At 39.1% G+C, this 14,384-nt stretch overlaps 1 protein-coding gene across 1 annotated transcript in view; it reads right to left on the reverse strand.

Moving 5' to 3' along the window:
- The window catches only part of vwa8 (von Willebrand factor A domain containing 8), a 76,018-nt gene that overhangs the window by 32,804 nt on the left and 28,830 nt on the right, over window positions 1-14,384 (reverse strand). Inside the window, exons 20-33 of the mRNA XM_017470129.3 lie at window positions 14,265-14,336; window positions 13,597-13,673; window positions 12,785-12,860; window positions 10,889-11,024; window positions 10,659-10,778; window positions 9,106-9,311; window positions 6,943-7,094; window positions 5,703-5,811; window positions 5,475-5,613; window positions 4,521-4,708; window positions 1,677-1,799; window positions 1,097-1,161; window positions 883-1,008; window positions 626-735 (exon numbers count right to left, since the gene is read on the reverse strand). Of these exons, the coding sequence (XP_017325618.1) occupies window positions 626-735; window positions 883-1,008; window positions 1,097-1,161; window positions 1,677-1,799; window positions 4,521-4,708; window positions 5,475-5,613; window positions 5,703-5,811; window positions 6,943-7,094; window positions 9,106-9,311; window positions 10,659-10,778; window positions 10,889-11,024; window positions 12,785-12,860; window positions 13,597-13,673; window positions 14,265-14,336 (1,699 nt within the window). The remainder of the gene's footprint in view (window positions 1-625; window positions 736-882; window positions 1,009-1,096; window positions 1,162-1,676; window positions 1,800-4,520; window positions 4,709-5,474; window positions 5,614-5,702; window positions 5,812-6,942; window positions 7,095-9,105; window positions 9,312-10,658; window positions 10,779-10,888; window positions 11,025-12,784; window positions 12,861-13,596; window positions 13,674-14,264; window positions 14,337-14,384) is intronic.

Genomic DNA, 14,384 nt, shown 5'->3' on the forward strand with positions numbered 1-14,384 from the left:
TTAAATTATTTTGATTCATTTTGGATTTTTTTTATCACAACATAATTCCCATAGTTCCATTTGTGTTACTCCAGAGATTTGATGACTTTATTATTATTCTAAAATGTGGGGGGGGAAATAAAAATAAAGAATGAGTGTGTCTAAACTTAAGAGTGGTAGTATATACGAGTTGTTGCTCAGTGAAATAGATATACACAAAAATATCAATACAAATTGATATAATTCAATTTGTATTTACTTTAAACACAGTATGGTGAATGTCAGACCATTTTACAATTTATTTATTGCCATGGTATTGCTTTGCTACATGGCCATTGTGAAAACATACTTGATATTTGTATTGAAAGTCAAACCTGGTTTCTGAAATGACCTAATAAAATTCCTGCTAGAATTACAGTAAAAATGAGCAAGATATTTACTGATAAACTCCTATACTGACTGACTAAATCTTGCCCATTGTTAATGAAATATGAAATCCAAAAGGCTGGAAAGATGCAACACCCTGAATAAATACTCTGATAGCAGGGTAGGACTCTAAACATCAGTTTATATAAGCATGCCATGGAGTACACAGATGTTAAGAGATGTTAAACTATTACTTTGTATATCAAAACAGCTACTCTACCTGAGCTGGTACCAAAGCCACTGCTGACTCCATCCTCACTGATGGTATGAAGCTGACACACACCTGACTCCTCTACTCCCATGGGCATGGGCTTGGTCAACAGGAACTTCCTGCATCCAGAAAAACAAGCACATTTTGCAATAGAGCAAATTAGTGATAATGAGCAGGCATAGTATCTTGATTAGCAACATCATAAATCATAGCATGCTTACAGCGATGCACAACACAGTACCAAAATAACATAAATCACGAGGCACCTGTCAGTTGTGCTCTCAATTAACAGCCAGCGGTCTTCAGCCACCAAGAATACAGCCTTAACGTTGATGGGGAGGGTGATGGTGTGGACTTGGCCTTCCAGCACATCCAGAACGTCCAGCTGATTCCTGTCAATGCAAGGCAGAGAGCATGTCATTACACTAGGACAAGAAGAGGCTCGCAGAGTAGAACATCGAACCAGAGAGATCAGCTCACCCATCAGCTTTGTAGAACAGGAGCCAGTTCTTGTGAGCAAACTCCCGGCACATTTTGGATGCTGACTGTAGCAACACATTATTTTGAGATATTGACTGATACAAACATTACTATTTGATATCTATAGTGTACTGATGATCAACACGTAATTTGCAGTATAAATATGTTTATTTTAACTTTTTGGATGATATAGGCTCCCCAGACAAAAAATTAGTTGTACGTGTTATTTCTATCCTAATACTTGGTTATGCTTCCCATCACCTTAATAACAGTTCCAATCATGTCGAGTTAGCACACCACAAGTGACTTGAAATTTTACCCCACTTTGGTTCCCAAATTAGACTTTTAAGTTAAACATCTGTTCAAAATAAACCCTCAACTTTTCTTTGAGATTGAGGTTCAGTGATTTTGATCCAGCAACTGATGATCTGCTTTTATGCAACCTACAGACATCGAAAACAAGGCAGTGGTAATGTTTTGTCTGTGGAGCTTATACACAAGTCTTATACACAACTGTTTTCAAAAATGCTTTATTATGAATCCGCAAGTGAAAACAACCTGGCATGTACCAGGACCGAACCTGAGAGTCTTTTGTGTTCCACCAGTTGGAGGTTTTGTGCACGGGTTCCTCCTCTTTACCTGGAGATAGGACGAGTCTCCTCACTGCACCGGTCACCAGGTCCACATGCAGCACTGTGTTACTCTACAGACAGCAGAGAAGCACTTGCAATATCATTCACCCATAACTTTCTATTCATTTGACAACTCTTAATTTTGAATGCCCTTTTTGGGCCTTTGAAACGTGAGCAGTATTAAAAGCGTAGTAAGTGACATTGCTGAAGATGAAACACGGTCACTTGGCTGAGTCAGGCCTCTTTCACGATGAACTGTTTAATCTTCAACTGACTTTTATGGAAAAAAAACCAGCTTGGATTTATCTCTCGCTCTTGAGGTCTAATGGGTTCCTTATGGGCTGTTTGACATACAGTTCACACTGTCTGTGCTATAAATAGGAAGGTTACATCAGGCCTGGATAGATGGTGAAACTGGCTAAGAATAGATGTCAGGATTTTGGGCCCCACTGTTCCATTCATGCTTTGTTTTTCTTCTACTGGGAGAACCATGACCTCTGGATGACCCCCTTTCTGGTGTCTAGAATTTTGAAGTGGTCCAGCACTTTTCCTCTCTCACACACCGACACTTTTACCCAGAAAAGCATTTTTAGATATTTTTATCCTCTATGGGCAGCGCTCGAAAAGTAACAACTTTTGCAAATTCATTTTATTTGCTTATTTTGTGCGTAGCTCCAAGGCCGTATTAGGTAAAGTATCATTAGATGCTCAGAGAGACCTGTGAGAGCTATAATCTTATACTCAGGGAAGGCGTTTTGGAAAACTGTGGTCCTTAAACCAAAGCCATATCACTTATGTTACAAACTTTCCCTCAAACAAACACCCTCTAAATGTTATTAGTAAAGCACAGACGTCATGTATTTTAATACTACAATATCATATTATGTATTATTATTGTGTGTTATTCATAAATGCACATAAGGACTAAAACAATTTAAAAAATGATCAAATTCACATTGAAATCAAACTCATAACAACACTACACTCGGGTCCAAGTTTTTGGACAATGCCAGAATTTTCATAATTTTGCCTTTATACACCTCCAGAGTGGATTTGAAATGAAGTAATCAAGATTAGATTGAAATGTAGACTTTCAGCTTTTAATTCAAGGGGTTTAACAAAAATATTGAATTAAACGTTTAGGAATTACAGCCATTTGTTTTACACAGTCCCTCCATTTTCGCAGGCCCAAAAGTAATTGGATAACTGACTGGTAAGCAGTTTCATGGCTAGGTGTGGTCCGTTTCCTCGTTATTTCATTACGAATTAAGAAGATTAAAGATCTGGAATTCATTCCAAGTCATGAATTTGCATTCGGTAGCTGTTCATGGGAACTCTCAATATGCGGTCCAAAGAGGTGAATGCAAGTGAAGGAGGCCATCATTAGGCTGAAAAAACAAAACAGGCCTATCAGAGAAATAGCAGAAGATTCAGGAGTGCCCAAATCAACAATTTAGTACAGTCTTAAAAAGAAGGAATGCATTGGTGAGCTCAGCGACACCAAAAGGTCTGGAAGACCATGGAAGACAACTAAAGTGGATGATTGCAGAATTCTTTCCTCGTTAAAGAAAAACCCCTTCACAACATGAAGGTGTATCATTGTCAAAGTCTACAATCAAGAGACACCTTCATGAATGTAAATACAGACGGTTTACCTCAATGTGCATACCACTGGTTACAAGAAAGGTCAGATATTACATGCTAAGGAAAAAAAAGCCTGTCCAGTTCTAGGTACAAGATTCTTTAGACAGATGAAACCAAGATTAACTTGTACCAGAATGATTGGAAGATAAGAGTATGTAGAAGGAAAGGAAGGGCTCATGATCCAAAGCATACCAAAGCATCATCTGTCAAACATGATGGAGGCAGTGTTATGTCATGGGCATGTATGGCTGCCAGTGGAACTGGGTCACTGGTGTTTATTGATGATGTGACTGCTGATTGAAGTAGGAGGATGAAGTATATAGAGCTATCATTTCTGCTCAGATTCAGTCAAATGCTGCAAAACTGATAGGATGGCGCTTCATAGTACAGATGGATAATGACCCAAAACATACTGCAAAAAGCAAACCAAGAGCTTCTTAAGGAAAAGAAATGGAATGTTCTTAAATGGCCGAGTCAGTCACCTGACCTCAACTCAATTTAGCGCGCTTTTCACTTAATGAAGACAAAAAAAGCAGAAAGACCCACAAACAAGCAGCAACTGAAGGCTGCAGTAAATTCCTGGCAAAGCATCTCAACGGAGGAAACACAGCATTTAATGATGTCCATGGGCTCCATAGACATCAGGGAGTAACTGACTGCAAAGGATTTGCATCCAAGTATTAAAAATGATCCTTATATTTATAATTTTGTTAGTTTGTCCAATTACTTTTGAGCCTGTGAAAATGGAGGGACTGTGTAAAAAATGGCTGTAATTCCTAGACGGTTAATGCAATATTTTTGTTAAACCCCTTGAATTAAAGCTGAAAGTCTACACTTCGATCACACGTTCATTACTTCATTTAGAATCCGTTGTGGTGGTGCACAGAGGCAAAATTATGAAAATTGTGTCGCTGTCCATACACTTATGGACCCGGCTGTATACACACTCTAATCATCTGCTGTCTCACACAGAGCTAGCATCAGCATAATAACAGAATATGCCTTCCCATATTCTCAAATGACTGGGGGAACAGCATGTAGTCAATGATGGATTGTACAACACCAGCAGGTGGGATTAATGATGATGTAACAATGTGATTGTTTTGTCTGTGTGTACATGTGTTTTTGCAAGACTCCTACAAACCCACCTGCTCCTCATGAAGCACCACCTGGCCCTTAAGCGGGCTGCCCAATGCAGCCACAGTGATGAAAGGCTGCCACACTCCGCTGATGGTCCGGGGAAAGACATCATACAGCTCAATGGATTGCAGCGTGTCTGCCCGCTCACGCATGGCGTACAGTGACACGGGGTTACACGTCGCCACATAAATCACATCTGCAAAAACAACAACAAATTAGCTTGTCAACATCGCAATATTCAGTCATTCGAGACATGTCTAGAAGTAGTAAGGCCACTGGAGTTGTATCATAATCTTGAAGAGAAATTGATGAAGGTTTTCAAAGTGTCTCAACAACTGTGAAATATCTACAGTTATACATGCATTCATATCACCTCCTCTAGATGGGTGCTTCTCAAAGCGGGGTCTGTGATTTTTTTTTCATTTAGTTATAGCTCTAGAAATCACAACCCACCATTATTTAAGCTATTATATTGATTATTGAATTCGTATTGTTATTAATCCATTTGACTCCAAAGCTTAATAACTCAAAAACAAGTAGACCGATGAATAATGTACACTTGGACCTAATGTGTTCTGTTAGTGGAAACTTGAGAACTAAAAAGCTCTATAATGCTAATAAATAGACAGAAGGTTAGTATGCACATTTAAATAATGTTCATGAAACAAATCTGTACTGAGAGGGACCATGGCATTGTGTCCGTCTTATGCTGGTATTTGTGTATACGACACTTCATCATGGTCTATAAATCGATCTTATTAACTTACTTGCTACCGGATGAGTGCAGAAATGTCTTCAAGGTTATAACATGTCCATTCACCTTGACTTCCTACTACTAGACTAGATCTACAGAACAATGTTGATGTTAAACACAGCCTATCAAAAGCCTGTTCCATTATAACACAATCATCAACAGCCTCTACTTCTATTCCACTGAAGTGCTCTCTGGTCCTCTGGCCTACCGTTATCAGTGGTGACGTCACAGACGATGTTGACTTCATTCATGGGGAGCTGCCAGTGTGCATACTCCTCTGTGAAGCTCATCGCTCTGGCCTCGTGTCTCTCCAATGGATAACCCTGTACTCTTAAAAACACTGGGCCCTGGAGAGCACCATGTATCGTGGTCACGTTAACTGCACAGCATTACATTATACGAGAAGAGCTCTGGACTTAGCAACGATGTGTGATACCTTGATATCTATACGATGGGATTCGGTAGGACACAGCAGTTTCCGCCGTGCACCGCCACCCTGGTTAATAGTCCAATACCCAGCCATCTTACAGTCTGGTAACGGCAACCTTGGAAAGGGAGAATATGGATTCAACATACATATGCATTTCAAAGGCTGATGTATCTTTGCCTACCTCATTCTATTGTGTTTTAGTCAACAGAATAGCCTATTCATCAACTAGCAGAAGAAGGATGCACATAAAAGAGGGTGCTAATGAAAGAACCTCAAATTACATAACAGCACAATGCCTCCATTTAATGAGGTGTTTTTCGTTTTTTTTTTTTTTTTTTTTTTAAATTTCTATCAGTGCAGTGAGATAACACTCTGCTCTACTAGTTCCATCTGCACACATCTGTTCTCACCAGGAAGGACTACATTGCCATGCTTGAGTTCACGCATGTGGAAATACTATTCCTAGCACAGATAAAATACACATTCTATAAATTATGATACTGAACCTGATAGCAATTCGTTACATATTTCTATCTGTTCAAAGAGTTGAGATTGAAAATACTTGTTTCTTCATTGTTTTGATTTTAAAAGGAAAACAGTCAAAAGAATTATTTGAATTCTCATATTAAAAATTCTGAAATAAGACAAAATGAGACAGAAGAAACAAATATTTTCCTTTATTAAATGGCAAAGACTGTAAGTACACTAGGGAACAAACGACAAGTGGTCAACAAGTCAGTGTTATTGCAATTCATTTCAGTTCAATTCAGAGGTAGAGAAATACCAATAAAATGCAATGACAATAAATACATACTTCGCACAGAGGTCTTTATAATAAATACAATTGCTAGACTGCTACAACTTACATACTATATCAGGAGTTGAATTTAAAAAATGCACTGATTACCACAGTGACTTGTAAGTCAACATACATAAAATTTACAGTTGGGATCACATGACACTATAATTCTCAAGGATTACATTTTCATTCATGGTATTTGAAAAACGCCCTTATCTAGAGCAACTTACTTCTTATTTATCTTATTTCTAGAACTGAGCAGCTGAGGGTTAAGGGCCTTGCTCAAGGGCCCAGCAGTAGTGGGATTTGAACTTATGATCTTCCGATCATACATGTATTTCAAGTACGAGTTCAGTTAAGAAAAGCTGTATAATAGCTCTTCACTAACACTGTCAATACACAACCAGTGGACCGGTTAGAATGTTAGAGAGAATCCTGGGTTCTTACTCCTTGGCCAGGTGGACACTGGTGGGTTTGGCTCCGATGGGAATGCCATGCTTGTGCAGAGCTGCAATCAGAACCTCCCTTGTGTCCTTGTTGTAGGCGTCAAAGTCGAACACATTCCTCACTACGTTAGCCAGGCCCTCGTCTGGAAATTTCTAGGGAGATAAATATAAAGAGCTTACTTGAGAATCATTTACTCAGTGATTTATTTTGAAACAGTCACACTGCTCTCTGGATGACCTGAAATAAAATAACCTACTTTTGAGACCTCAGAGAAACATTTTTTTTTTTTTGCCCACACACAATATGAGGCCTGATATAAAATATGAGGTCAAGGCAGATAAAGTGTTGTGCTGAGTGGTGTGATGGGTCCAGGTGCCTAATGAGGTAGGTGGTGAGAGAGCTACAGTAAGGTAGACAGGCCACTGTTGTCAATATCACCTCTGCTGACTCTGATATTGATTTATGCCCCTGATTTATGTTACCATGACGACAGACTCGCACTGCGCACACAGGAGTGACTGGGCAAATGTATCATTAAACTTAAAACAGGCATTTGCACTAAAACCAGGCATGTTAGCCATACATGACAGAGACAAAGGTGATAGGTTTACCTTACAGGGCACCCCAAAAACACCATCAATCATTTCTATTTTAATATGCGATATGGGTCTTGAGCAGGTGGGATTATTGGAACTCAGGACAAGAAAATCTATACAAAAGTTGGATGTGTTGCTCTAGATTGTGTAGGCTCAGAGATGACCCAATGATGCAGGGCATTTTGAACAAGACACCGCATGTGCATTTTTTTTTTTGTTTCTTCATTATTAGGTTTGCACTGGATCAATAAGTGTAGAGAGACTTATTATAGATTACTCAAATATTGATCTGGGGTTACATAACCTGGACTGATTAATCATAAGGTACTGAGAACGGTGATGTCCCATTCAAAGACAACAGCTGCTCGAATCCAAGTGCAGGAAAGAGAAGCAGCATGATGTGATTAAGATGGAACGGAACAAATTGTGTCTTAACACATATTAGACATGAAAGGTGCGAAGTGCTGCAAAAAATCTCTGTGTGAACAAGCATCAGAAAGGACACAAGTAAAGGAGATTTCCTTGCCAGGTGTATGAATTATCACATGTCCTGCAATTATTTGTAATTGAATATTTAATGTTACCTGCTACATGTAGAAATAGCAACGTATTTCAGATTTTTTTGGGATTAAATTGCATCTATAACATGTCGTATCTTACGTTGTAATACTAAATATACAAACTCATCACTTTTTCGTGCTCCACCCACAACACAATCAAGACCTGTCATACACTATCACTGAAAAGCTTGTTTCCTTATATACGTCAATATATAGTAAGTAAATTTTATTTATCTAGCACATTTAAACACAGCAAAGCTGACCAAAGTACTGAACAGAGTAAGAAAAAGTAAAATAGAAAACAGAATAAAACCAAATAGAGACAGACAATAGACAATAGTAAAAATTAGATTAAAACACCTGGAAGAAGAGACACACTTTCAGCCTCTTTTTAAAAATGATAATTAAGGATGCAAGACGGATGTCCAGTGGCAATTTATTCCATAAATGAGGACATAGTAACGAGTCATAATGTGGCATTATCGTTCCATAAACGAGGATATAGTAACAAGTCATAATGTGGTAATTATTTTTAAATAAACTTTACAAGCCACAATAACTGGACTGGAACCACATGAAACACCATTTTGTTTTTCTCGAAATATTTCTAGATAGCCTGCATTTAGGAATGTTACATGTTATTTCCATTCTCTAATTCAAAGGATATTACAATGGGAATTGCTAAAATGTTTATTATTGCTGGATTTCATTAGATTCTATACTGGAAAATGGTATAAATCTATTTTTTTTTTTTTTTAATTAATAAAAAAAAAATTTAATAGCCAATCCATTGTCAGTGTTGAGCAGGAAGTGTATAGATAGAAGAATGCACGTGTCCATGTAATCGATTGTGTTTGTGGGCCAGAGTGGCAGCCTGGCCTATATGTGTCAACTGAGTTAGTGAGTGGGCTGAGTGAGGAGTCACAGCCGCCAGTCCCCCACAGCACTGTCTCTCTCCAGCTGCAGCATCGTAAGTTTAAGTGCTACATTGTTTGAAAGTTTTGTACCTGTAGGTGTTTGACAATGTTGACCACTTCCCGAGTGGAGTAAGGGTAAGTGATGGTTCCCTGGTCAGCCATGGCACGCAGCTCTCCAAATGCTGCCACGAGTTTCTGGAGAACTGTGTCAGGAACATCAGGTCCATACTGCTTTAGCATAGCCAACTCTGCCTTAGGTTTCGGGTTGTCCACTGCATGGCAACTAAAGATGTCCCCTAACACAAATACCAATATCCATATTAGAGCCATCATTTGATTGCAATGCTCTAGGACACCTGATATTTAGATGTGATAAATAAAGGTACAGCGATTTTGGTGGAAAGTTGGTGAAGTTTTAAAACTCAAAATACAAACAAAGGCAGCCTCTCATGTTACATGCTCCATCCAAAACATGGCCACAAAATAAACGCACCCATGCTGTATACTAGTGCATAAATGATGGACCACTCCGAATTGACTGACAGGTGTTTACCTTTTCACCTATTCACAGACGTTTTGTCCTCTGAGAAGATATTTTACTGAAGCTGCCTGAAAGGGAGGAGACCCTCGCCAAATATTACGAAACGTCTTCTGACTTGAAAATTACCGAACAGACTTTTAATTGATAAGGCGAATCGGGTTAAAGATTGTTCAAAAACTACCACAGGTCAGGGTCACACACAGGGTCATAAAGTGTGTCTGATGCCTTACTTCTGGTTGGAGTTCTCATCAATGAAAAAATCCACCACTTAAAAACCATGGATGGCTTTGCACCACAATTCATATGAATAGTTGTGATACTTTGGTTTAGGACTACAGTTGCTATGATAAGCTTTAAAAGTGCAATTGTCACGAACAGTTTTGTCTCCAACAGTGAACAATGGATGAGTTCAACAAAACAGACTTCATGTGAAAGCTGTAACAAATTTCCTGGTGACACAACTGCACTTTTTGAGCATGTAGTACACAGTTATAGAAGGGATTTATTTATGGGATTATTTTATAATTGCTCTATCCGGTGTTCCCTTTTGAGTCTGGTTCCTCTCAAGGTTTCTTCCTCATATCAACTCAGGGAGTTTTAGCTTTCCACCATCGCCTCTAGCTTGCTCATTAGGGATAAATTCATACATTTAAATATATATCCTGAATGTATTTATTTCTGTAAAGCTACTTTGTGATAATGTCTGCTGTTAAATGTGCTACACAAATAAATATTTCATTGAAATGAATAGACTTGTAATGGGGAAGACATCATTGGCATAACACTAATGAAATTCTACAGTGAGAAAAATAATCAAAGTTTCATATTTTAGATCCTTCAAAGCAGCCTTGATGATAATGCATACACTTAGAATTCTCTCTGTAGTCTTTGTGACGGAGTCACATAGAATGCTTTCCTACTGTCTGGGAAAAGAGGACTGTTTTTCATTCTAAAAATACCACTTAATAAACTCATATACAGGCAGCTGTGTCATTATTTATATTTGTTTTTACAGTTCTCTAGAATACGCTTTTAATATCAGGGAAGGGGGGTGGCGGGGGGCCTGAATTCAATCAGATGTGTCCAATGCCAGATGTCTTACCAAGAGCTCCAAAGAAGTCGTTTCCCAAGAAAGGAAAGCCTGGTCGATTAGCTAAAACAATCATGCGAAAGTCTGGATGCATGGGTATAACATTGGCTCGCCCATCTGCTTCCATTGGATCTAGAGGGAGAGGAAGAATAATTTGTCTCCTACTTTAGACTAATATTTACCTAAAGCCAAAAAAAAAAAAAAAAAAAAAAAAAAAAAAGCTACCCCTCCCACTCTATTACCTGACACTATTCTTCTGCCATCAGCCAGGATCATCTCTCCACTCTCCACCAGAGTCTTCAAGATACAGGTGACATTAGTGGGAGCTTTATCTGCCTCATCTATTACCAGGATGTGACCCATCTTTACAGCCTTCACCTTCACACCAGCACATGGAGACAAGCAGAAATAAAAGAGATCCATTTTCATAGCACTAACACATAGTCATGACGTCCTGGCTTCGCTGGCTGCTATTAATCTCTGACGGACAACGTCTGACATTTCACTTTGAAACCACAGCAAGCTGACCGGGATTGCAAAAGGAAATAGGACTGTGTACAAGTAGAAATATACTTCTGAAAAGCATAAATGGACTGCTAACTCAAGTCTCTACGTATATATAATTTTTTTTTTGCTGAGATCCATTCAGGTGGGTCAACTTTTCATCTTATCCAGATTTAGAATCTTTTCTAAGACATCTCAGATCATTTACAGGTGGCGTGTGTCTGTTCTGCTGTTACAGATTAAGCACATTCTAAACCACTGAAAATGATTCAGTGCTTCATGAGCACTTCAAAGCTGGCCCTATTAATACTCCGAGAGCTGCCAGGAGTGCTAATTGAAGGGATAAACTCAGAGTTGTGCGAGATAAAAAGAAGGATGTGGCTGTGTATTGAGCTGAGGCATCATTAACACCCATTTGAAAAGGACACCCATACCCGTGGTTCACAAACAGTACACCTAAATGCCACCAACTCGCACTCAAAACAAGACACCACATAGACCGCAGAGACTAGAGGTCTGGTGGATTAGTACACAGTGTTCACTGGACCGCTCATGAATCTTTAACATGCTTTTCCTCAACTGGATCATAGCATCTTTGGGGGTGCCTGGCAACAAGTGTGCCCTCTTTGGAACTTGGGAAAAGTTCACTGGCACTACAGATGTCAGTTTCATCCTCTGCATTGATTTACGAGCGTTAACGGAACATTTGCCCCGAAACATATTAAACATATTGATGTAGATTGAAATATTTGTGATGTGCTTAGCAATAATGTTGCGAATATTTTGATTGGTGCTGTATTTAAAATAGTAGTGTCCTGCTCTGACATCACAGGAGAGCACTGTTATTGCTAGCAGAGTTGCAATAATGTTATTGGGGGGGGGACAAGAAGCCCAAACATAAGGTAATAATGATCAGGTTTCACCGTTGACTTCTAAAAACAAAATAGCAAGAGTTTCTTTTCTCGCACACCATTTTCCAGTCACGTTCAACGTTCATATTAATATGAAAATCAAGGCAGCGGGAACAGAAAAGGTTGGACTCAAATTTCCAGAATGCAACACAGCTGTATGACACAGTTGCGCTGAGTTACGGCAGAGACTTGGCTCAGATAGTTGGCGATATACATGATGGATTTGATTAAGAATGGCAGCATTAGCATGACGCTTTAGAACTATATCTCTTTGAGCAGAGTGTAAAGATGAGGACATGAGAGAACTCTACAGACTAAAGGACTAAAGTGCTGCTGCATCAGTCTCTTTACATATAGATGAAGCAAAATGCTTTTTACCATTGGCACCATATCAGCAGGTAGTTAGGCAGCTTTACGGGGAATGTACAATAGGAAACTGTTAACCAAAGTGAAAACACACCAACTAATGATCATGAAAGAAATGTAACCTATAATAATTCCATTGCACCATAAATAGTAGATGCCACTGAAGATCACACGTTAATGATAAAGTTTAACAACAAACTCATTCAGGATGGATTTTCCTTTAAGACCAACCTTACTGCATTGAACTCTGGTGGCACAGAAACTCCTGTCTAATAGTACACTGCTTTGTCTTGATTGGGTTCAGTCTTGGCTGGACGTATTTTAGAAAATGACCCAGGATTGTAACGGGACACTAACCAGCGGCGAGTCCTCATAAACAATTATCCCATCCCTCACAGATGGCTGAAGAGTCAACGTCTGGACCGTAGTGTCTCTGCATGAACCAAGAGTAAAAAGTAACACACTACATTAATCTGATTCGACACGTTTAGCTCCAAAATGACATGAAAAGAAATGACACAGCCTGAGAATTCTCTTAAGTGACCTGAGGTAACTCTGCTTTGTACCCTTGTTCTCCATATAATTATAAAACATACAAGTGGCCCAAAACGTTAATAGACAGAGTGGTCTCTCATGTCTATAGGTCTCAGATGTGAAGCATTTATCAGCAGAGATACAGGCATGGAGAATCCCTGAAGTGATTTCTTTGGTCTAATATTAGAGGTTGCTATCAGCTATCCAGGCCAGTAGGGCACAGTTGACTCTCAAATACCTTCCAAAAGGACACTGCATTAACTTAATATCACTACATACATGTTCTAAAATAAGCATGTAGAACACAGTTAAGTTAGAATGAGACTTCATTGTAGCCTCAGTGTCCTAATTGATAAAAGGTTTTTTTTTTTTTGTTTTTTTTTTTTAAATAATAATTACTTGACCCTGGCTGGAAGGAACCTGTTTTTAGTCAAAGCACAGATCTACTACTTTAACAGTTTGAGGCTGATACTCATATCTTGGCATAAGTATAAATGACAAATGACTAATTCCCCGAGGTATATAACTAATGGCCAAATTCTTCCACTTCCTTTAGTACTGGAAGTGGAATTAAAAGGAAGTTAAGGAAACTACTGCTGACACAAGGTTTTGCATATAGAATAGATTTACTGCACCTGTGAAGTTGCAAATATTCTCTGGGTCTGTTCATTAGATGCAGGAATCTGTCCACAATTTTGTTTTTCCCCACACCCTGTCAACAAGAGAGAGCAAACGTAACGGCTATGACACAAAACCGTACAGTAGACACACTTTGTAGTCAGCTATGAATACGAGAACAGTCATACGCAGACTTTCAAACAATCCTAATATCGTAGATACAGGAAAAAAATAATAAAAATCTGTTAGGATCAGCTTTAATTTACAAATGTATGAGAGTCTATCTAGCAAGCCGGGGAGCATTGTGTCGGCTGTGATCATGCCACTCCTTGCATCCGGAGTCAGAGCGCTCCCTCCAGGGACAGGGAAGTCAACTATAATAGGGAGTGAGGGAGTGGGCGAGTGTCCGCTCACTGTAGGGCATGATGAGTTCTAGTTCTTAACTTCACACCGTCCCTTAGTGTTTAGACCTTTGCTCTACATTTAAAAACCACAACTTGGCCTCATGACTCAAAGTCACACTCCTCCCACGACTGTGCTAATAAACTCTCAATGTTCCACTGTTAGGGAGCAGCTCACTGAACACCTCTGACTATCGGACCATCATCACTCATTTCAGTGTGGACGATATTACGAGACTATGAAAGTGTTTATATGGATTCATTTTATTATGCCTCTTATTTACCTGATTGCCCACCAGCAGCAGGTGTTCCCCCAACAAGAAGTCCTTCAGCATGTCCTCCATAACCATCATATGCTGCAGTGAGAAGGACGTTACACAAAAGTCTCCGACAGCTCCGATACA

Source organism: Ictalurus punctatus, chromosome 6 (genome assembly GCF_001660625.3).
Source record: "Ictalurus punctatus breed USDA103 chromosome 6, Coco_2.0, whole genome shotgun sequence".
In the NCBI taxonomy this organism is placed as follows: Eukaryota; Metazoa; Chordata; class Actinopteri; order Siluriformes; family Ictaluridae; genus Ictalurus; species Ictalurus punctatus.